Source organism: Prionailurus viverrinus, chromosome X, assembly GCF_022837055.1.
Source record: "Prionailurus viverrinus isolate Anna chromosome X, UM_Priviv_1.0, whole genome shotgun sequence".
NCBI lineage: Eukaryota > Metazoa > Chordata > Mammalia > Carnivora > Felidae > Prionailurus > Prionailurus viverrinus.
The window spans coordinates 5,354,097-5,378,507 of record NC_062579.1 but is presented as its reverse complement, the minus strand read 5'-3'; the positions used below and the strand labels follow the sequence as shown (position 1 = coordinate 5,378,507).

The 24,411-nt window shown below is 45.2% G+C and overlaps 1 protein-coding gene across 5 annotated transcripts; it reads right to left on the bottom strand.

Annotated features, from left to right (window-relative positions):
* Positions 1-972: 972 nt before the first annotated feature.
* MSL3 (MSL complex subunit 3) lies at positions 973-23,890 on the bottom strand. 5 transcript variants are annotated; one of them, XM_047843674.1, is made up of 14 exons: positions 23,740-23,890; positions 22,298-22,380; positions 21,821-21,916; positions 21,383-21,483; positions 20,515-20,600; positions 19,775-19,897; positions 18,920-19,080; positions 17,974-18,132; positions 15,813-16,075; positions 15,045-15,154; positions 11,508-11,607; positions 10,976-11,060; positions 9,939-10,040; positions 973-4,160 (listed from the first exon to the last, which is right to left on the bottom strand). In XM_047843674.1, exons 1-13 carry the CDS (start codon positions 23,839-23,841, stop codon positions 9,941-9,943), a joined length of 1,569 nt encoding a protein of 522 aa, XP_047699630.1. In that variant the 5' UTR covers positions 23,842-23,890; the 3' UTR covers positions 973-4,160; positions 9,939-9,940. The 5 variants fall into 5 exon arrangements, with proteins under 5 accessions (XP_047699630.1, XP_047699631.1, XP_047699632.1 ...); XM_047843675.1 differs by lacking the exon at positions 973-4,160 and adding an exon at positions 8,399-8,417; XM_047843676.1 differs by lacking the exon at positions 973-4,160 and adding an exon at positions 8,448-9,071.
* Between the last annotated feature and the right edge of the window lie 521 nt (positions 23,891-24,411).

The following is a 24,411-nucleotide window of genomic DNA, read 5'->3' as shown; positions in this document are numbered from 1 at the left end:
GCGTTTTCGCAAACACGGAACCCAGCCCAGAGCGGTGGATTTGGGGCGGCCAGCTCATCACTGAAAAACGGGCCAGCACCTGAAACCTCTTTATAAAATTTCCCTCAGGTGTGCACAATACGCTGGCTATTTCCCAAACCAGAGCCTTGTTTCCAAAAATCTTAAAGAACGGAACTAGAAAACGAGCATCAGATGTTCCTCTTATTATTGTGTATTACTCCGTTTAAGGAAGCTCTACGGCTTATGTGGGGCTTGAACTCACCACCTCCCCCCCCCCGCACCCCGAGATCAAGAGTCTCTTGCTGTGCTGTACCGAGTGAGCCAGCCAGGCGTCCCCAGATGTTCCTATTAGAGTGCTTTCTGGGAGCACGCAGTTTACTTCATTAATATTATCTTCTTGCTCATTTTAATCATGATTTTGTGACCCGCCTAGCATGGAAATTTGAGGACAAGGATGTAGTTTTTCTTTTTTTTTTTTTTTAATTTTTTTAATGTTTTATTTATTTTTGAGACAGAGACAGAGCATGAACAGGGGAGGGTCAGCGAGAGGGAGACACAGAATCCGAAACAGGCTCCAGGCTCTGAGCTGTCAGCACAGAGCCCAACGCGGGGCTCGAACTCACGGACCGCGAGATCATGACCTGAGCCGAAGTCGGCCACCCAACCGACTGAGCCACCCAGGCACCCCAAGGATGTAGTTTTTCAATAGATTTATTTCTCCTCATTCTGCTATACAAAAGTCACGATAGAGTATTACTTCCACTAGCCAGAAATTCTTATCGCCAGTTATAAAATTTTTAAACTAAGAGCAGCTGCGTTACAGAGCACCTATAATGTAACCTGACATAAATCGAGAAACTTCAGGCAGCTCTCGGATACGGTTACACACTGAAAGCAATAAGGTGAGGTTGACATCATCCTATTATGATCAGCTGGTCTGGACTGAACCCAAAGGACAAAGGGCACACACAATTGGTTGAGAAGCACATTTATTATGAGGACAGGCTTCTTATGTTCTAATTCACTTTTGACAGGGGATGTGTAAAATCTAAGAACATTCAGCCATTTACTCCTTAAACAACAAGAATGATTTTCTCTCCCTTACAGAGATGATATTGTTTGACCTAACCTTGATCCTGGCATAGTATGTTTACCATCTCATGTCTTGGAATGTGAAAATGCCGGGTTTTAGACTTGACCTCGTGACTGAGAAAGCCAAAAGAACTGGTTTGCCTTATTCTTAAAAAAAAAGTTTATTTATCTTTGAAAGATGGAGCACAAGCGGTGGGGGGTGGGGAGGAAGGGGCAGAGAGAAATACCTGAGCCGAAACCAAAAGTTGGCTGCTTAACCGACTGGGCCACCCAAGAGCCCCTGGTTTGCCTTATTGAATAATGAACCTGATACCCCTCAGAAATGACCTAATGTGGTGCATTTGCCCCGTTCCATGCAATATTTGAAATATTCCTCACATGGCCAATCAACTCCTTTCCACGGTGTCATTGACAGTTGCCCTGTGAGCAAAGTAGCAGATCATCAACTCCTACCCTGCTTTGTACCACCATGAAGTTATTTATTTCTCATTTCTATGAGGCCACCAAATAATCCCCAACACTACACAAAAACACAGGGCAGGGGGGAGCGGGCGATATGAGATGAGGCAACGTGGAGAATGTTTCCGAGATTTCAAGTTTTCAAGTTTCTTTTTAGCTCCCAGTGTTATAAATCTGTCCCACAAGACAACCGCCCTGAAACTGAACACCCAGAAACTCTGATAAAGCCAGCTCCCTGTCCAACAGGGTAACTCTAGACTCTAGAAAATGTGAAAAAGCATGTGTCTGAGCACCCAGCAATTCTGGGCATATGACCCACAGAATGACTGGTGTTTGAATACAAGGACCTGCGTACAAGCACTGTTCTTTGCAGCACTGTTAGTAAAAGGGGGACTCAGAAGCAATCCGAACGTCCAACAATGGTAAGGTAATTAATAAAAGGTTTTATATCCATGTGATCATCTTCTGCGGCAGTTAACAGGATTAAATTAAATACGTATATATGTAAAAACACAGGTTGATGTACTTATATACACACATATTTCTGTTATACGTACATGTATATGTGTAAATACGCATCAATACATGTCAGGAACAAGGTGTAGAGTACGAGACCGAGAAATCCCATGTGCACAATACAAGTCCACACTACACCAAACTCAGGGAATTATCACCTCTGGGAGAAGGGCTGGGGATTGAGATCCAGGCAGCAACAAATGTTTCATTTGGTTTTAAAACAGTGGCTGGAAACAAATCTTACAAAATAATAATACTTGTTAATTTTATGGTGAAAACATATTCTATGTCCTCTTTAGTTTTCTGCAAACTAAATTTCTTACAGAATAAAACCCACGTTGTGCTAGCTACCAAATCCCAAAGATAGGTTGCGGTCTCTATCCATTTCTTCCTTGTTACCTGAGCGGGAGCAGGAGCAGGTACATGGTCCCTTGGTTAGCTGATGGCCTCTGAACATACCAGAATTTCAGCTCTTTCAGCTAAGGCAATGAAGCTCGCGCTCTTCCATACATAGGATGCAAAACATATACACCACAAAGATACAGCTATATTGCTGTATAGCAAACCGCCCCAAAACACAGTGGCTTAAAACAGTAAGTGTTCATTATTGATCAACAATGTAGAGGCCAACCGGGTGGTTCTGCTAACCTAGGCCAGGTCTGGCAGATTTGGGGTGGCTTATGTACGCATCTATAGTGGACTCGTAGGTAGGCTGGGGGTTGGCTGGTCTGAAAGGGTTTCATTCGCGTGTGGGGCAGTTGGCCGGTAGTTGGTTGGGTGATGAGAAGAGAATAACTAGGCAATATGTCTCTTATCGTCCAGCAGGTTAGCCCGGGGTCGTTTCACATCTCAGCAAGGTTCCGAGGGAGAGAAGGGAAGGGAAGCACTCCCGCCCTATTTTCTTGGCTAGAGCAAATCCCCAGGCCAGACTAATCTGGGTTTTGTACTGGGCAGAACACTCCTCTCGCTGTGATCTATTGAAAGTCAGCCATCAGCCCAAGAGAAATAAAAGCCAGACCAAATTCAAGGGGAAGGAAAATAGATCCTAACTCTTGATAAGAGAAACTAAAAATTCGCCTTTGAAAGATGAAGGATAGAGACACGTTTGTGTGTGTGTTTGTGTGTAAAGATTTGGAAACATTTTTCAATCTACCTACCACACCATGGCTTCTTCTGGACCACAAAATTAACAAAGGGTTTTAATGCTATGATTGGTTAAGCTTTACATGCTACGGAATATAAACGATAAGATGAATTATTGTAAATCAAAGGAAAATCTTACTAGGCTTCCCTCCAATAGAGCATTTTTGGTCTTTAGACTTCGTCTTACGTACTGCCCGAACACACTGGAACAGCCTTTCTCCTCTAACATTAATAGGTGTGTTTCTATACAGCTCACAAGTCATCTCACCCCAAATCATTTTCTGGAGAGTAATGGTCTCAGAAGTCACCTTTACAATAGTGAAGATGGAGCAGTAAATAGAATCAGCAGGCTGGTGTAATTTACCTTGTGCCAAAGCAGATCTCTAAATGACTTATTAAATCATTCCACCGAAAGTTGTAAATCTGAGTGAGAAAAGTACAATCAATAGAAAAACACAGTCGAACGCTTTACTACCTATGATTTTTCATGACCTTCTGGAAGGATAAAGATTGACGTTGCAAAGAAATTCCAAAACATGAAGACTGGTGAACGCGTACTGGCATTATTCTCAATGCATACTATTTTTGCGGTTACTAACCTCTGCTGCTTGTGCACCTTTTTTGCTTATGTCATAATATCAGTATTTACTTACTCCCTCCGCCCTGCCATGCAGAATTTGGAGGTCAGAGAAGTTTGAAGACCTGTCAACTCCGTATTTGCTCACAAAGGAAATCGTATGAAGGCATAGCACTGGTTGTCTGACCTTCAGGTGAAGAGTGAACTCAGTGGAGTGAGAAAAGGAACGTTGGCCTGCGCGGGGCAACGGTGCGTTAAAGAAGCCATGCTGAAGTATTGGAGCAAACAGCTTTGCAGTTCTCAAAAATGCATTTTCATGGTGGATTTTTCTTGAGTTGCAGGCACAGCCAATCCCTGGATCTCCCTGTTTCAACTGAGATAGAATTCATATACTGTAAAAATCACCTTTTAAAAGCAGACAATCCAGTGGTTTCTAGTGAATTCACAGAGTGGTACACAATCACGACTAATTCCAGAATATTCTACCACCCCGAGGAGACATCAGAACTATTAGCGGTCAGTTCCAATCCCCCTCTCTCCCCAACCTCTAACGACCACTGGTCTACCTTCTGTCCCTATGGTGTGCCTAGTCTGGACATTTTGTAGAAATGGAATCATATAATATGTGACCTTTTGTGCCTGCCTTCTCCTAGAACCCTTTTGATAAGTGACAGAACATATGAACCAACTCTTGGGGCGCTGTGGCTCTTGCCCCTCCTGCCTAGAGGTCAGTCTCAGCCTGACAACCCATCTCCACAGAGGGTCAAGACCACAACTCCATTTCCTCAAGCTTTAAGTGAATGGTCGACATTTCAGCAGAGTTATCTTACAGAGCTTTAGGGGGGAGGCTTCCACCACGCACTATCCAGCCCAAACACCCCAATTTTGTAAAGCAGGCCCTTGGCCGCTTTTCTCTTCCTTTTGTCCTCAGAAATCTCCACTCTCCCGAGTTCACAGCCAACTGTCTACCACCACGTGAACACTTGCTTATTCACCCACTGATGCTAATTGTAGCCCTTGCTGTGTGAGGACAGATACAACATGTATGCTTTTAATGCGCGAGGCACATCGGCAACATGTAGAAGAATCTTGAGAAGATGATCTGGGCTAGAGAGGAGCTTCATCCCAGGCCTTGTGGACGTTCACAGGGCACTTACATTCTGCTCATCAATCAGAGGAAAAGCTGAGGCAAAGAAATGGCCATTTGCAAAGTCAGTTGGAGTTTGGGTGGATTCCAGAGAACAGAGAGGCAGGAAGTAGCATTCTCTTTTTACTGAAACTAGGTAAAAACGACCCAACTCAATTAGCTTAAATATGCACTAAGGATTTGTCCCAGGTGAGCATCAGGAAGAATTTGGCACAAGCGTTAAGACAAAAAGAAGCTAGAGTAAAAGGGTGTCTTTCCAATTGCATTGCTTAAAAAAAAAAAAAAAAAGATTTAATTGGTTTATTGAGGAGTCTTTTCTCATTGTGAAGTAAACACAATCTCCCCAAATTACTGCTTTTAATTTTAATTTTTTTTATTGTTTATTTATTTTTGATAGAGAGAAACAGAGCATGAGCAGGGAAGGGGCAGAGAGAGAGGGAAACACAGAATCGGAAGCAGGCTCCAGGCTCCGAACTGTCCACACAGAGCCCGACACAGGGCTCAAACTCATGAACCGTGAGATCACGACCTGAGCCGAAGTCAGATGCTCAACCGACTGAGCCACCCAGGTGCCCCAACTGCTTTTAATTTTAATCTGTTGAAACTCCTTTCCCCAATGGATATCAAGTCCCTTAACATCATCTTGCCAGATTTTTCAATAGTGAAAACTTAATAATCAAACCTACCTAAACTGACATCCACATACCAATCAATTAAGAGAATTATCCATTCTTTCTTGTACAATGGGAAGGTTAATTTTGGAAAATGTTGCCATTTATGGTTACATTATACTGTTTAAAATCAAGAACTGGTTAAAGTGACACACTTCCTTGATATAGAAGTTAAGGAGGAATCAATCTTAAGTATATTCCCCAGCAAGGATTGTATCTTATTTATTTTGAAAATTTTTAAAAGTTTACTTATTTTGAGAGGGGGAGGGAGGGAGAGAAAGAGCAAGAGAGATAGCGAGAGAGAGAGAACGAGCACAGGGCAGGGGCAGAGAGAGAGAATCCCAAGCAGGCTCCGTACTGGCAGTGTGGAGCCTGATGCGGGGCTCGAACTCGTGAACCATGAGATCATGACCTGAGTCGAAACCAAGAGTCATTCACTTAAGCGACTGAGCCACCCAGACGCCCCAGATCATATCTCATTTGCCCTTATGTTTCCAATACCTCGCACAGTTTTTGGTATCCCAGGAGGTGGTTGTCAATAAATGTTGATAAACTTATTTGACAAGCTAAATATTAAAAGGCAGAGGCCACCGACTTATTAAAACAATAATGGAAAAACTGGGTGACTTCACTTCCTCAAATGTTTACAGAGTTGATAATAAAGTCTTATGACAGACCTCAACTTTTATAAATTGATACTTTTTAAAATGTTTTTTTACATTTTAAGTAGGCTCCACACCCAATGTGGGGCTTGAACTCATGACCCTGAAATTAAGAGTCACATGCTTTACGACTGAGCCAGGCAGGCGCCCTGATAATTTTTTCTTTTGTTTTTGTGTACACTGTTCTGTGAAATGATTTATAAATCTACTTCTGTTCAGGAGTGTTTTTGTTTTTGTCGTTGTTCTTGAATGTCCTTTTCAAAGTCCAAGGGCCTGGTAGTACAAGGACCTGATACACAAGTTGCTAAAATATTATTTTCGATACATCTTTAAAGGACTTGAAAACATTAACATGATGAACATGATACTTAATTGCAAGGTTTGGCAGTTTAGGCAAGTAACAATTTAAAAATTGACAAGAGGATGAAGTATAATTCTGATGAGAACTGTCCAGACACTTAAATCATATTTTTAAGTGATGAATTATTTGAAAAATTATCAGTAATATACAATCAAGGGACATTTTGAAGATATTTAAATCAACCCAAGCTCCAAAAAATTAGCTTAAAGGAAGTTATGGTTAGGAAATGCCTTGTGGGAAGAAAATAGTATCTCATTACTAGAAACAGAATAAATCGTAAACTCAAGGTGTGTAATTATTGCAATGTTCCAAGAGAGGGTCACCTGGGCAGCTCAGAAGGCTAAGTATCTGACTTCAGTTCAGGTCATGATCTCAGTTTGTGAGTTTGAGCCCTGTGTCGGGCTCTGCACTGATAGCTCAAAGCCTGCTTCAGGTCCTCTGTGTCCCTCTTTCTAGGCCTCTCCCCGGCTCGCAAGCACCCTCTCCCTCTCTCAAAAATAAACAAAAAAAATGTTCCTTGGTGCAATTGTAAATGAGATCAGTTTATTTCTCTGTCTCTTGCTTCATTATTAGTGTATAAAAATGCAGCTGATTTCTTTTTTTTCTTTTTTAATTTTTTTAACACTTTATTTTTGAGACAGGGAGAGACAAGAGCATGAACAGGGGAGGGTCAGAGAGAGAGAGACACAGAATCTGAAACAGGCTCCAGGGTCTGAGCTGGCAGCACAGAGCCCGACGCGGGGCTCGAACTCACGGACCGTGAGATCATGACCTGAGCCGAAGTCGGCCGCTTAACCGACTGAGCCACCCAGGCGCCCCAAAATGCAGCTGATTTCTGCACATTGATTTTGTACCTTGTGACTCTGCTGAATTCATGTATCAGTTCTCGGAGTCTTTTGGTGGAGTCTTTCGGGTTTTCCATGTAGAGTATCATGTTGTCTGCGAAAGTGAAAGTTTGACTTCTTCTTTGCCAATTTTGATGCCTTTGATTTCCTTTTGTTGTCTGATTGCTGGTGCTAGGACTTCCAACACTATGTTAAACAACGGCGCTGCGAGCAGACATCCCTGTCGTGTTCCTGATCTCAGGGGGGAGAGCTCTCAGTTTTTCTGCATTGAGGATGATTGTGTATCTCAATGTTTACAGCAGCGCTCTCAACTATAGCCAAATTATGGAAAGAGCCTAAATGTCCATCAACTGATGAATGGATAAAGAAGACGTGGTTTATATATACAATGGACTACTACTTGGCAATGAGAAAGAATGAAACCTTGTCATTTGCAGCAATGTGGATGGAACCAGAAGCTATTGTGCTAAGTGAAATAAGTCAGTCAGAGAAGGACAGATATTATCATGTTTTCACTCATATGTGGATCTTGAGAAACTTAACAGAAGACCATGGGGAAGGGAAGGAGAAAAAATAGTTACAAACAGAGAGGGAGGGAGGCAAATCAGGAGACTCTACAAATACAGAGAACAAACTGAGGGGGGATGGGGGCGGTGAGGAGAGGGGAAAATGGGTGATGGGCACTGAGGAGGGCGCTTGCTGGGATGAACACTGGGTGTTGTATGTAAGTCAATTTGACAATAAATTAGATTCATAGTAAAAAAAAACGTTCCTTGGGGCGCCTGGGTGGCTCAGTTACTTAAGCATCCGACTTCAGCTCAGGTCATGATCTCATGGTTCGTGAGTTCGAGCCCCATGTCAGGCTCTGTGCTGACAGCTCAGAACTTGGAGCCTGCTTCAGATTCTGTGTCCCCTTCTCTCTCTGCCTCTCCCCTGCTCTCACTCTGTCAAAAATAAAATAAACATTAAAAAAATGTTCCAACAGATAGTCTGTGTTCATTTCACTGGGGACACTTAATAAGGAGATTCTTGTAAGGGAATCTTTTTTGGGCCACAATTACAGATTAAAGTTTTCTAACAATTCAAGCACACTACAGGTACACCAGATTTAAACAGGCACTGCATAAACCAAATGGGATGAAACACAGTAGGAAGTATAGTTCTAGTCCAGATTAGACACCAAAGACTTGAGTCTTACTCAGCAACTAACTGCACTAAGGTGATGTTTACTCTGGTTTATAGGTTCTGAATCTCACTGGTCAGTACATGCAGAAATCTCTTTGATGGAATCATTGAGCCATTTTAGATTCTTAACAAAATTCCCTGTGGCCTTTGTCATTCATGAGCAGTGGTCTTTGGAAGTTAAGGTCCACTGAACTGAGCTGTTAAGAATAGGCAGGCACCACAGTCAAGGCTAGTATGGTACTGGTACCCCTTTAATTGAATTACAACTTTGTGAAGCATCCTGGGGGAGAGGGAGGCACACGAGAGACTATAATGAGGATTAGAAAGGTGTCTTCAGAGACTGTCAGCTGGTAACGATGGAGGAGAAACGTGTTGGCCCAGCCCAGCGTGCAGCATCTCCCAGTAGTCACCTTCTGGTCAAGCCATCAAGTGGGGCAAAATCACAGAGGGATAGAAAACAAAAGGCCTTAACAAAGCAGGCACAAAAGTACAACAAAAAGTTATTAGTCAAGAGGTGACCTCACTCTCCCTCTGCAACAAAGAGGCCAAGACCAGAGTGAAAACTCCTGCTTCTTTGCAACAAGATGGGCAACACTTTATTTAGATCACCAAAAATAAGGTTTTACAGAAAGGGAACCATAACATTACACAACAAAGTATAGCTGTAAAATCTCAAACAAGAGAGGCAACGCTTTATTTAGATCACCAAAAATAAGGTTTTGGACGAAAGGAACTATAACAAGCAAGTGTGGGGCTGCAAATTTTCTTTTGCCATCGATATCAATTCCCTCTAAAATATTTTGGGACTATTTTGTGATTTCCAAGCAAAACTGAAATTTGGTGGACAGAGCTGTTGAGCCTCGTCACAAGAATGAAAACAGTTTGGAAAACAATTTTGCTTAATGCTAATGAGTAACTAAAAAACGTGGTCATTGCTAACAAACAATTCCAACATCTACTAAAACAGCCTAACCTATACATACTTCCATTAATGTTTCACTGTGAACACAGCTGTTCTTTAACTGCTGTCACAGACGACGCATACAGTGGCAAGGGTCAGATGTTGGAGGCTGTTCAGGCACCCAGGAAGTAAACCTTTACAGAATAACTACAGGATGTAAGCGACTCAAACAAACGGGCCCACCTCCGCCAGAGCCCCGGGGGTGGCTGTTGTCTCATCCCTGTAAAGAAGGCCCACCATCTCCCCAGACCTTCACTCTTCACTGCGAACCTAGAGCACAAAGCTAGACAGACAAGATGTTCTTCCAGAACCATCAAACCTTTAATAAATCGCCCTGGGGTTCTTGGTGCTATAGTGTGCCTCACAGGCAGCAACATAGGCAGACTCTGGGAAGAAGTCATCGTGGTATTCTGCCAAAAACCTGGAAGAAGAAAAACATTGCCCCGATGATCATTACAGCGAGGGCAGAACACCAGCAAGCAAAATTTTAACTTGCAAGCACTCTAACATTTCACCCCTTCTCGGTATTCCAAAGAAAAAAAATGAACGTGATTTTGATTTCTATATACAGATTACTTTCATTGCACGTATCTGGCTTCTGCAGTAATTACCATTTCATCAGAACCCTTCCACTATCAAGTGTACAAATAGAAACAACCTAAACTCCACTAGGTGGCAGGCTGCCTTATACAAACGCTTCATGCAAAAAAGGGTTCTGACCACTTCTACATTTTCATGTTATAAAAACAAACGATAGGGGCACCAGGGTGGCTCAGTCGGTAGAGTATCTGACTCTTGATTTTGGCTCAGGTCATGATCTCACAGTACGTGAGGTCAAGCCCCGCGTTGAGCTCTGTGCTGACAGCGTGGAGATTCTCTTGGGATTCTCTTTCTCACGCGCCTGCTCTCTCAAAAATAAACAAACTTAAAAAAAAAATAAACACAAGAACCCAACCTGTAAATGCTAATATTTAGGTTTATGTACACACAACAAAAAAGTCTAATACTTAAGGTACTTGTAAAGAAAAAATGTAAAACTAAATTACTATCGATCTTAATCACTTCTACTGTAAAAATTTAATTTTCTATTCACAATTACCCAACTGGATTCTTCTAGTGTGACACAAAAAATTTTACCTCAATACAACGAACATCCTGGACTCAGAACGCAGATAAATTACAGAAAAAAAATTGCCAAAACCCCCCTATGTTACGATTACAGTTAGAACCAATCATACTTCGGTAATACTGCGACTATTAAAAATACCACACAGATTATTAGCTTCCACCGCTGTTACGGAGAAGTTCAGAAAAGATATATAAAAGATAAATTAATAAAAAAAGAAATAAAAATACCTAAGAAAGAGATCAAAGTGCTTCAGTAAAGCCTTCAGATTCTTCTCAGAAAAGGACATCTTTCCAAGGATTTCTGGAAGTTTCACTGCATTAAAAATAAAACCCAAACCATTTACAATCAGCAGACTCTGGCAATGAGTAGGACATACTGAGGGTCCTTATTTATCCTGCTCAAGCTGAAATTAACATCTACGTTATCAGATAAAACCAAAAAGTCTTACTGAACACAGGGTAGTGGTACAAATGATACAAACACCATTTTTATGAAATTTAAGATTCATTCAGTGCCTTTTTTAAAGAGGTCATTTTTCAGTGCTTTTTCTTAGACCCTCAAAATTACAAGCTGTACATAAAAGAACAAGGGTGTGAAAACCAAACTGGAGGGGCACCTGGCTGGCTCAGTTGGAAGAATGTGCGACTCTTGATCTTGGGGTCACGAGTTTGATTATTAAAAAAAAAAATAATAACCTTAAAAAAAAACCCAAAGTGGAAAAAAAAAGGAAGAAGAAAGCAGGGGCCAGGGACTTCTCACCAAACAATCGTAGCAAGTGTTGTGCCCCATAAATGTAAGAGGGTGGAGGCGGCTGGTCACTTGGGGGGTAACTGTCCGGTACCAGTTTCCAGGAGAGGACCTGGGAAAAGCATGAGTTGCATGAATTGTTGCATCTTAACACTGTTACCAAGAGATCTCAAAATCTGGAATCGCAGCAGAAATACACATGCTGTGAGGTTCTCAGTCTCGCATGCAGTGTGACATTCTCACTCCCAAGCTTCCTGTCCTTGTGGTGCCTCATGAGTTGCTTCACAGCTGGACCAGAAAATGGGAGTAAACAATAACAACAAACCAATGCAGAAGTTTGAAAGCCACTCCTCTAGCTTTCCCACAAAGCCATTTAAGGGCATGATCTCAGCATGTAGGCCAGTATAATGCTTTATGTTGAAGAGAATCAAAAACTACAAAATAACAAAGCTCAAAAGAACGCTTGCAAAAAATACACAATATGATGTGTATGATTATGTAAATACAGAAAAATTACCAAGTAGAAGTACATACCAAAATGTTCAATGTTCATGTCTTACTGGTGGAATTATGATTTAGGGGGTTGGGGAGGATAAAGGCACGTGTTTCCCACATGGATTACGTGTCAGCATGTATCTTATAGTTTCCTACGGCAACTTTTTCAAAATATTTTTGCCTTTTAAACCAAGCACACGAGGACCCACCTTCCTTGGCAACATGGAGATACTTCTAATCACCTAAAAATTCTAACAATAAATTTATTTGATTTCCTACAACAACCCTGAAAATGTTTACAATCTGACCCTTTCCAGAAAAAGTTTGCCAACCTTCATCACTTAATGTTCTCCTTGCCTAGTGAAGTCGTTCACAGAAACAAGGAAATCCTACTTAAGTGAGATTCCAACAGCTACTACCTATAAATTAGCTGTAACTGTTTTGGTCATTTCGTCTCCTTTCCTTTCTTGAAAATCATGCCATATTAGAGAATGAAGTGGTAAAAAGTAACCCAGACACGTTTCAAGGTTTTTCTAATCTCCTAATATATTTGATTGACTTTGGAAACTAATCTGACCCACTGAATCAAGTGAAAATAGACTGAAACCCTGGGAATTGATTTCTTTTCCTTCTTTTTCAATTTCAGAACTGGGGATGGATATAAGGTTTTGTTAAAGTCAGAGCTGTATTTAAAAACCCTCTGATGAGGAGCGCCCGGGGGGGCTCAGTTGGTTGAGCGTTCAACTTGAGCTAAGGTCATGATCTCATGCTTTGTGAGATCAAGCCCCGTGTCGGGCTCTCTACTGTCAGCATAGAGCCTGCTTCAGACCCTCTGTCTCCTTCTCCCCCTCTCTCAAAAACAATAAACATTAAAAAAATAAATAAATAAAAGCGCTCTGATGAGATTCCACAGAAATACTTCAGCAAATTATAGATCTATTCTCCTGAGTTGCTGCTTTGCCTTTTGGGATCTATCAAGTTTAATCTGGAAACAGTAGAGCCAAAGGAAATCCTCCACAAGACAAAGCAGAAGGATGCCCAAACGACCCCAGAAAGGCTGATGTACTCAATTTAACACGATGAAACTGGAGAAGCTAGTGAGTCTCGCCACGGCTCCGCGGCACTCCATGCTAAGGTCCTAGCTTCGGCTTTGGCTTCACCCACCCACCACACCCATCCGTGGCGCAGATCACTGAGGGTGGCAATTTGGTTTCGGCATCATTCTTCCACGCCCGGCACCTCAACCTGAAACTCGGCAACTGTCTTGACAGTGACACCTAAAGTTAACGTGGAGGAATTTGCAATCGCCGGAACCATGAAACGCACGTGTGTACGACAGCAGGCCATTCGGCTGGTCAGCGGGCAGTCGGCCTCACTCGCTCAACTGCACGTTTCAATGCAGCGTATCACCTCCTATTAACTGAAGGTAAGTCTCACAGAGGACAACAGGTTTCTAGCAGAGGCAGTCTCCACAGGGGCGTACAGAGAACCACCCGTGAGTACTGATGAGAAAGGTGTGCATCCAGACTCTCCCCCGATGCAGGCCAGCAAACGGCAATGGCAGAGAGTCTCAGGGGAGGCGGATGCAGGGCTTTCGTTACAACACACGAAGATAGAGGCACTTACGAGGGGGGAGTTCACTAAGGCCTCAGGAGTCACTGTTGGGAGCCTGTTGCACCCTCCAACCATTTACTAGAAATCCTGTTCTACTAGGGCCTGCGGCTGGACCTGTGACCACTAGATGGTGGGCTCGCACTGCTCACCTGAGTGGGAATGGCCTTGCCTGAATATTCCCCTGCCTTTTCCGAGAAACAGGACTCTCCTGAATAACACCTGCAGGGCCGTGTCTGAGGAACAGGATGTCAGGGACTGCTCATCCTAGGAATTTCCTAATCTTCCCTCAATGTCATCATAAAACAAACTAAGTTTTCCAGTTTTTCTATCAAGGGCCAGCCAACTAGGTAAGGCCTTGTGCCAAATCCAGCCCAAACGCCCTTGTGCTAAAAATGGTTGTCGTATTTTTAAATGGCTAGTAAAATCACACGAATAGTATTTCAGGACGTGTAAATGATATGAAATTCAATTACCAGTGTCCATGAATGAATTGTGGGGGCACACAGACATACCCCTTCACTTACGAGTGGTCTGTAGCCCTCTCACACGACACTAGAGCTGGCTAACCTCGAAAGAGACCATATGGTACACAACCCTGAAAATGTTTACAATCTGACCCTTTCCAGAAAAAGTTTGCCAACCTTCATCACTTAGTGTTCTCCTTGCCTAGTAAAGTCGTGCACAGAAACAAGGAAATCCTACTTAAGTGAGATTCACAAAATATGCCAGTAGACTAAGACGCCTCCTGAACCCCTGAAACACTCACTACCTACACATCAGTTAACCGGTCTTAAAAACAGAATTTTTAAATGAAAAGTTTCCCTATTGTAAAATGAAAACCTGGTGGCAAGGTTGTTCTAGAAAATCTGAGGTGATTTAGGTCAAGTGCCTGGCACGGTGCTGACATACAGCATGCCCTCAAAGGGATGGCTACTAATATTACTATTAAGAACGAATTTTTTTATTTTTAAATGACTGGAAAAACACAAGAATAACCATGTTTCATAACACGAAAATGAAGTATTCAAATTTCGGTGTCTCTAAATAAAGTTTTATTGGAACACAGCACGCCCATTCATTTACATAGTGTCTACAGATGCTTTTGGAATCAGGTACTCTTGAAGGAGACCACGTGGCCCACAAAGCCTCCAATACTTACTCTCTGGCCTTTTACACAACAAGCGTGCTGATGCTTGTTCCAGAAAATGAAAGTACGCATATTTCAACAGTCGTGCTTACTTGAGAGATGAGCAGAAGCACAGGGCTGGAATCCTAATGATTTTCTCATTTTAGAAACCAAAACCAACATTCAGCATCATCATCTGAAGCATTTTGTTAATACCCACAGCAGGAGCGACATCCTGTCTCTCAGGAAACCCGACTTCCTTCCACAGGACTCAAGCAGCCATAGGAGGCCGAGCAGTAATGCCAACGCTTTACCTCGTTTATTTCGTTAGTTCTTCTGCCTTCAAAGCCAGCAAACACTGCGCTGCCTTCCTTGCTAGGGGTCAGCGGGACAGGTGAGGATGATCTGCTGTGCACAGGTGTCTCTTTGAAAGGAAGAGGTGTTAATTATTCACTCGTAAGTCACAGGAACTGAACCAAAGACTGCCGGAAGACCATTACCAACGGCAGAGAAGTTATTCATCTTTAACGGGAAGACTTTGCTACCACAAAAGCCGGTACCTCGATTATCTGGGGAAAAAAATCAAGTGCTGATGTACGTTACAATGTGATGAACCTTGAAAGTATTACGTTGAGCGAAAGACGCCACAGACAAAAGACCACTTACTGCGTTACCCGCATTGACAGGAATTGAGGCCTGGAAGAGGCAAATCCATCCGGACGGGAAGTAAGCAGTGGTCACCCAGGCTGCTGGATTAGGGCTGGGGGGAGGCAACGGGGAGCTACCGCTACCAGACCCACGAGACCCAGCTACACCAGCAGGTGCCAAGCATCCGACTGCAGGGCTCAGGCGTGGGGGCTCCTCTCTCTCCCGGCCACAGGCAAAATGCTTCATGAGCCTCGGTTGGAGCCAGCTCCTGAGCGGAGCTCCCACAGGCGAGCGGGCGAACGTGGCTGTGACTGGGCGCTCGCCCCCACTCCCCTCCCCGCCCCCCTTGCCGGCCAGCTTCCTTTCAGGACAGCAGCGGCCGGCACGGGCCAAGCACAAGTGAATGGCTGCCCTGCGCCTGGGAATGGACCTACTCTTTTCCAGGTGCAGGAAGAGCTTAGGCATGCTGGAGGACGTGTCCTGCTGCCGGCGCTTGGGCTGAGGAGAGGCACTGCTCTCAGACAGCCTGTCACAGTTGGCAGAGTGGCGCGTGGACCGCCTCAGAGACTGCAAGGCTTCCGGCTCGGCCTTGCGCCTCTTGGGGGTGGCTGGTTCACCGGAGGTGGGCTGACTTTCCGTGGACTGCGGTGTGGACGGATTCAGCAAAGGCGGGCTCGGAGAGAGCTCCTCCTGGTTCCTACGGAAGAAGAGAGAGCATCGCACACACTGGCACACATAACCTCTGCAAAACCCGGAGCGGTTCTTACATGTCCTCCTTCACACTGAAAACACTCTTGCCTCTCCTCCAGGAGGCTTATAAACTTTTACTTTCAAGTGTGACAAAACAAATGTTTTCTTAAGGAGTAACCAAACGGATTGGGGCGCCTGGCTGGCTCAGTTGGTTAAGCGTCTGACTTTGGCTCAGGTCATGATCTCACGGTTCGTGGGTTTGAGCCCCACATTCGGGCTCTGACAGCTCAGAGCCTGGAGCCTGCTTCGGATTCTGTCTCCCTCTCTCTCTGTGCCTCCCCCACTCACGCTCTTTCTCTCTCTCTCAAAAATAAATAAATATAAGAAAAGATAAAAAAAAAAAAGGGAGTAACCAGACCTAATAAATCATTTACATCCCCTTGATAACTCTGCAAGGCATGTTGGCATTAAAGCCTGATGCCCCTTTTATATATTATACCGATGGTTCTCAATCGGACGTCGTCTCGCCCTGCCAGGGGACACTGGCACTATCTGGAGACAGCACCGTTTCGGCTGTCACCACCGGCAGAGCGCTACTGGCATCTAATGGAGAGAGGCCAAGGCTGCCACTCAACATCCCACAGGGCACAAGAAAGCCCCACCACAGAGAATGATCTTGTTCAAAACGTCAATAGGGCCAAGGTTGAGAAACCCTGCTCAAGAGAGTAAGAATACTACGGCAGCTGTGCTTGTGGTGGGCAACACAGCATAACGTATGGAACTGTCCAATCACTGTGCTGTTCGTCTCAAAGTAATGTAACACTGGGTCTGCTATACTTCAATAGATTTTGTTTTAAAAGGCGTAGGAATACCGTGTCGTTCCGTTACGCTGTAACTACTACAAGACTAGAAAGAAAAGCCACAAGCATCCGCCAAGCTTTGTGGAACACACAGTCCACCCTGAGGTTTGAAGCAGGGCATGGGGACATCAACACAGGTCCCCAAGGAGTTGCAGAGGCCTCTCACGTAGGGTGAAACCAATGGGAGAGGCAGGGAGGCAGGCAGGCAGGCTGAAAAGAGATGATCGTGAGGCAGGCAGAAAACCAGGAACGAGGAGCCACGAAGGGAAGGAAGGGGATGGAAGGGAAAGGTAGCCAGAGCAGAGCATGACGTCTGGCGAGCGGGCAGCTGTCAGCACCCTCTCTTGGGGAAGCAGCGTGAGCAGGGGCAGCGGTAGACAGAGGCAGACGGTAGGTAGGCGAGCGGAGATGGAGGTGCGGAAATCATGAGAACACGCCGCTCTCCCAGGAAAAGAGGCCCAGGAAGATAGGGAAGTAGCTTGTCCAGTGAAGGTACAGACTTCAGGGTGAGATCTCCGACCCTCCTCTCTCAACCAAACAATAGAGATTTGGGCACGCTTGGTGACTGAGGAAAGAAAGTGGTGACACAGCAGAGGAACTAACCTTTACTTCAAAGCAAAAGGTGGCCAGCCCTTGGAGAACTTTCTCATTTAATAATAACTACTCGAGGAGGCAAACGCTCTTTCCATTGAACAGAGGCAAAAGGAAGAGGCTCAGAAGGCGTTTCCACACGTCACACAACCAGCAAGTAAAGGAGCTAAATTCAAACCCACATCTTCCGCCCTTCTCAGCCCTGTGTCTTCACCCCACTTGTCTTTGGGAAGACGAGTTAGCTGCTCAAAATCCAACCAAGTTCTCACACTGGAATCTTCACTTGGTAAAATCTTTCAGAGCCATTTGAAAGTGAACGACTTGGCTAACTCAGGAAAAAACTCCACCTTTCAATCTCTTCCTCCAAACCTATTGGCCCCATAGCATCAGATAGAAATCTTCAAAGACAGAGTCAACTATTTGCTGACATCAGTCAGACTGCAGGCTAACTTACCTGTTAGTGTTTGTGGCACTTTCCTTAATCGGAAGAAAAAACTTGGATGAAGTCACCTTTTTATACTGAACTTGTTCATACGGATAGAGCAAAACCAGTGGGAGCGTGTAATCAAAAGTTATTCTTAATCCATCCACCATCTCCTTACAAAGATCAACGCTAGGAGAGTAAGAGACTAGAGATGCAGTAAATACTTTCCAAAATATCAGAATCAAGTTGCACATTTTTAAGAAGGCGATGTTTTAAACACTATACATTACACCTATATGTATAAAGAGTTTATAGATGTTGTCAACAGAAAATTAAGCACAAACACAAAACTATAATACAAAGTGAAAAAAGTACACTAGTGATTTTAACATCACACTGAACACAAATGACTATGTTCAGTGTCACATGAGCAGCCCAAGCAGCCTGCGCTGCAGACGGTGGACAGAACCCAATTACCGGGAGCTGAAGGGGGCAAGCCCAATGCACTACTCCTAATACTGGTTTCAAATCCAATACTCTGCCTGTCGGACTCTAATCGAGCTGGGCCACATGCAGAACACAGGCCATGAACATAATAATCCTGACTGGAATAAAAACCTGTTTGCAAACAAGCTGTTTGCAAAATGTTATCCCCCATTCTGGTGCTTCTCGAGGAAAAAGAGTTATCTCCCTATATTGTATCACTGAGAAAACCAGGTCTTGGGTGTTGAGGCAGTGCATATGCTCAATGTATCCACACCAGACACCTAAAAAGTTATTGGGCATTTTGAAACAGGGATATTTTGATATTAAATTTGTTACTAAATGAATTATTAGTTAATTCTTAAGTGATGTATTAAATGAATTCCAAATTAGAGAAAAGGAGAGTGTCACCTATCCTAAATGGAAGTCACTTCTCTAATACACAGAGAGAGCGAGCCACTGAGCCACCAATCCCCCCCTCCCCACTACTCACTTCTTTTCTGCTGGAATATAGTGCACGTTCATATTGGCATGTGGCATAGCATGATGGTGCCGAGGCCTCTCATTGGCTGAAAAGGCTGCATTGATAGCAAAATGCTTCACGTAGGACTCCAAAATAGTTATGATGTTGGTCTGGCACGGAAGCTTCACTAACTGTTAATGAAAACATAGACATCTGATGCACACATCTCACTGTGTAAATCATACATTCCAAGAAACAGTGCTCTTGTCTCTATAAACTTTTTAACTCAAAAATAAAGCCAGTTCTCAGGGTGCCTGGCTGGCTCAGTCAGTAGAGCATTCGACTCTTGACCTTGGCTGTGAGTTCATGCCCCACATTGGGTGTAGAGATCACTGAAGAATAAAATCTTAAAAAAATAAAGCCAATTCTGCTTGAGGAGAATCTTTTAAATATACTTTGAGGCTCCTTGATTGCTTCTACTAATCATATCCCCATGAAGATCACAGTGTAAGTTTTCAAAATAAATGTAAGCAGTGACTCACATCTTAGTGATCAATTAGGGCCACCTGGGGAGACTATGTTCGCAGTCAGCCTCCATGACAGATCAATTACGTCTTAACCTCTTGAATGAAGCCCAGGCATAAGGAGTTTGGCAAAGCTCCCTAGATGGTTCTAATGGACAACCAGGGCTGGGAAAGACTGCACGCCTTAATGCAATCAGCAAGAATGCCACAGTCAGGGAACTTTAGAACCTGACTCAGTACAAAACTTAAAATATGAATTTCATTCTTACAAGGTTTTTAATTATTTGAGTCTGTGATTGCAAAATATGGCTAAATGAAAGCTCTATTACAAATCCACGTTTTATGTATTCTCCCTGTATACCCGTTTCCTCCTGTTGATATAGTAACAATCGTCCTCGAGCTTCTTCTTCAGAACTTCTGGGATTTCTATCGTTATTGTCCTTTCTTCCATTTCCCTTCTTGTGTGTGGCTCCGGTCCTTCCTTCTGCAATGTCACAATTGCATCTTTAACTACTTATAATGGCGGGGGGGGGGGGGTGCAAATCCAAAGACAAACACATGAGAGGCTACTATGAAACAAACGCAGTTAATCCTCAACATTCATACCAGTGATGATGCCACATGTCCTAGAGAAAAGCACATGAAAGGTCCAAGGTTTACGGGTTTTAGGGCACTGAGCATGTTGCAAATGCTTACTTTGTTTCTCTCTGCTTTCAGCGTTGGCAGTGAGACACATGTTAACTTCGAAGGCAGGCGGAAGATATGGAACTCTGATACACTTAAACTCTGATACACTTAAACTCTGATACACTTAAACACTAATCACCATCACAGAAATAAAGTTCATGATTTCATTGGAAAGAAAGAAGTAACCATGATTCATGCAAACAGTTTATGGGTAAAAAGAGCCACCAAGAGGTTCATACGGTGACTATAAATACAAATAAAGGTTATTTTCCCATAAAAATCAAGTACAGTTCTATAATATCTGGTTAAACAAATGCATTTTTAGAAAATGATCCACAAGTGGAGAATTTTATCACATAATTTTACCACTAAATATATACCTAAGACAGAGATTTTACAATAAAAACTTCATACCACTTCCGTCTTTTCTTCAATATCACTTTCTTCACTTATTTCTTCATCCTTTTCTTCACTACTGTCATCAGAGGAACTGCTTATTGCTAGGTAAAACAGAAAATATCAGGCAAACCGGCATCATATACTTCCTTAACCTTTACACTTATAATTCGCTAAGGTGGCACGTGTGTCCTGCCGCTGGCAATAATTAACTGTACTGCGTATATTTAAAATTTTATTTTTACATTTGTCTGTTTTTGAGAGACAGAGACAGGCAGATTGCAGGTAGGGGAGGGGCAGGGAGAGAGGGACACACAGAATCCAAAGCAGGCTCCGAGCCGACAGCACAGAGCCCCACGCAGGGCTCGAACTCACACACTGTGAGATCATGACCTGAGCCGAGGTCGGCCACTTAACCGACTGAGCCACCCAGGCGCCCCAACCCTGCATATGTTTTATATGCTGAACACAAATACTGGACCTTTTGGAAAAGAAATTTATTTTGAGAAATATAACACCGATTTCAGTGAAGGTAAAAACCACACAAGTTCATGATCTAAACGTGTTTGGTCACCTAGGAGAGCCTGTGCTTCTCTGTTGCATTCGTAACTGGGGTCAAGGCCCAGGAAGTGGCAAGAAGGAAACATAAGGGGTTCGTACAAAGAAAGACACTGGCTGAGAAGGCAGTGGTCACAGGCAAGACTGATGAGATACTATGGGCTGCTACTGTCAAAAACAAAACGGGTAGACATTACACGTAACAACGAGCTCGAGCTTGAACTGGTTCCCTGTCTGTAATTGCAGCGAATCCTCCCCTCAATCCTGTGGCATAAAAGGACGAGGTAAAAGTTCTTTCAGCCAGAGAAAACGAAGTCAAGCCACTCACAGTTTTCATCATTTTCATCCTTGTCTTCAACAGGGAGGCTTTTTAAGACAGAGTCAACACCAGGCAACCTGCAGCGTTTCTTCTTTCTTCCTGTGCTTCTTCTGAAAGAAAACCAAACGCCGCTGAAATAAATTCCGATGCCACCTGATATGGGTCCGGAGGTACAAACAAGATATAACGGCAACGATTCTTAGGGACCTAAAAATCATTGAATCCTAGAACATAAATGTTAACCTCCACCTCAGAAGATTCCATAGTAACCTCTCTGAAAACACGGCAGTTCGAATACAATAGCAACTCCTCATTAACACGCTTTAAACATATAAGACTATTTAACAAACCAGGTCTATCGGATTTTTACTTCCAGATTTAAAAAATTCGAAACATTAAGAGAAAGCACACTAAATAACATTCATTTCATGACTTTTGTATTCTTACAGGCGAGCTACAGCTTTCCTTGCCAATTTACGCTGTAATCTCCGATTTTCATCGGTGTCACGAAGGACATGATCTTCAGCTGCCCATCTATCCCAGCTAATCAAACAAAAAAAGAGAAAAGGATATAAAATTCAGTATTTTAGTTTGGTGTGAACAAATACTAAAAGCACCTCACAGAAGCAGAAGTGTCCCAAAAGTACTGAAGTTTTAGAACGCTATTGAAATATTTTAAATTCACACAAAAAAGATGCAAATAAACTGGAAAAGGAACTCATTCAGGCACAGAAATAACTAGGGTTTCCAGAATGCAAACACAACTGACTTGAAAGTAATCATTCTTCAGAATAGGAAAGGTTTGATAAAAAAGCAGAAACAGGAAGTGAAGCTTCTCTACAAGTGTTTCTAAAACTTAAGTTTGCAATGTTCTTGTGCTGCAAAGATGACCAATTTTCAATCCCGTTTAACAAATACACTCACCTTCTGTTCCAACCATTAAAATGGATCAGATATTCTGGAATCTTTCTGCCTTTTTCGTCTTTCCCAACAATAACATCGACAATCTGAAACCAGGAAATATTGTCCACAAATGACAGAACACACAGACTAGTGCAAGCTAGATCAGGAAAACTAGATCACAGATCTCTTTTTAAAAGAAAAGAACGCATTCTCTCCTTTTTTAGACTGAAAGCTGGGTTGAAACATTTTCCCTTTCAATTCCATTTTTTTTCCTGAGTGGATGCCTCAAAATAGGAAACATCCCTCCAACCGACCCACGATTGGCCTCGGACACCGAGACTGAGTTCAGCTCCTGAAGCCATTGGCCGACCGACTTGTCACTAACACAAGAGTCCATCCACACAAGAGAGCTGCAGCCCTGAGACCTCTGGGAGTTGTAGTCTCCCCAGCTCCGCTGCGTCCAGGGCCAGGACGGCAGAGGATTACGCCCTCCCTCCCAGCGGAGTCCCCAGGGGGAACACCTGGGGCAAACGATGGGGCGTGTCACCCCTGGGGAGACTCGAGGAGGGGAGGGAGGTGGGATAGCAAACAGCCAAGGCTGCGGCGGTAGGAGCCGGAACACGGAACTCACAAAGCCCGGAGGCTTCGGGAATTCCCCCAAGGCCGGCGTCGCCCAGACGCACCTGGGGTCCGGGGCCAGCCCCCATCCCCGGCCTACGGGGTCCACTCCCGCTCGCCATCCAAACCCCAGGAGCTGCAGTTATGGCTCACTTTCCCCCCCGCCCCCCACCTTCCCCCAGCCCCCGAAACTTAGATGGCACGGGGCGCGAGTCGGGGATCGAAAACCTAAATGCTGCAAGACGCTGAGGAATCAAAGCTCCGGGTCAACACTGCCCTCGGGTGGGGCAGGGGGGCCCCGGGAGGGGTTCCGGGAGGCCCGGGAGGTATCGGGCCCCGACACGATTGGTGCTCCAGAGCAACGAGGTCGCTGGTCGATGGCCAGTGCTCTGGCGCTACAGTTTAGGACCTGGCTCGGTCAGTCAGGGTGCCGCACGGGAGCCCACGCAACGATGCACCGCGCAGAACGGTGTGTTAACACGAAGGTAGAGGCCGCCGGCAAACGGCCTCCTCGACGCGCAGCCCTCGCTGGCGTCGCGTGCGCAAACCAACGTCGCGGCCCCGGCCTCACGACACTTCACGCGCGAAGTTTCGTTTCCGAAAGCGCGTGCGCGGCCCCGCGCCGGCGGAAGCGGAACCGCCCGGGCCCCGACTCCCCCGCGCAGCGTCCCGCGAGCGCCCCCTGCTGAACTCACGGCGCAGCGCAAGCCGAGCAGCAGCCGGCATGGAGCGCCGGGCCCCGCCACTTCCCCTGCGCCGCGCCGCCGTCCGCACCCGCATCCGCCTCCGCCACCCGTCCCGGGGTCCCCGGCCCGCGCCTCCTCCCTGTCCCTCCGCGGCGGCACCTTGGCATCGTACAGCACTCGCGCCTTGGTGGGGTCAGGCTCGAAGCACAGCACTTTCTCCCCTGAGTGGAATTTAAATTTCATGCCCTCGCTCGCGCTCATTTGCTCATCGTGGCGGAGGGCGAGGCTCCGGGGCGGGCGGAGCGCGCGCGGTGGGGGAGGGGGGGTGGGGGCGGGGAGGTGGCGCGCCTCGGCGGGGGTGGGGGGAGGGAGCGGGGAATGGCGGAGGCTGCGGCCGCCCCGCCCTCAGTCCCGCCTCGGACCGCCCCGCGCCGCGGCCGGACCTCGGAGCCTCCGGGCGCGCGCGCTCCCGCCGGAGCGCGTCTCCGCGAGTCCCCGCCGGGCCCGGTGAAGGCTGCGGCGGGGATCGCTGCCCTCGGCGGTGGTCTTTCGGCAGAACGGCCCCTCCCGCCCTCGTGGGAAAGGTGGCTGGCCCGGGGGTGGCAGGCGCCCAGGAGACAGCCTCACTGGGGTGGGCACTGGCGGCGGGCAGGTTTGCCGGCCGCTGCCCTCCAGCAGCCACTGGCCGCGCCGCGTGGGCCATCTTAGCGGAGCTGCGCGCCGCCGAGTGTGGCTACGCGAGGAGGACGTCTGGCCGGAGTCGGGTGTAGATATGCGAAGGAAGGGGGAGTGAAGAAAGCACTGGGGCATACCTGGGTTGGGACAAGGTAG

Excerpts from the sequence above, each read along its gene's own strand:
- MSL3 (XM_047843674.1), bottom strand. The coding sequence starts at position 23,841 with ATGAGCGCGAGCGAGGGCATGAAATTTAAATTCCACTCAGGGGAGAAA. Across the intron at positions 21,917-22,297 it reads TTTAATGGTTGGAACAGAAG|CTGGGATAGATGGGCAGCTG; the intron begins GTGAGTGTATTT and ends TTGTTTGATTAG. Across the intron at positions 21,484-21,820 it reads AGGAAAGCTGTAGCTCGCCT|AAGAAGCACAGGAAGAAAGA; the intron begins GTAAGAATACAA and ends GTTTTCTTTCAG.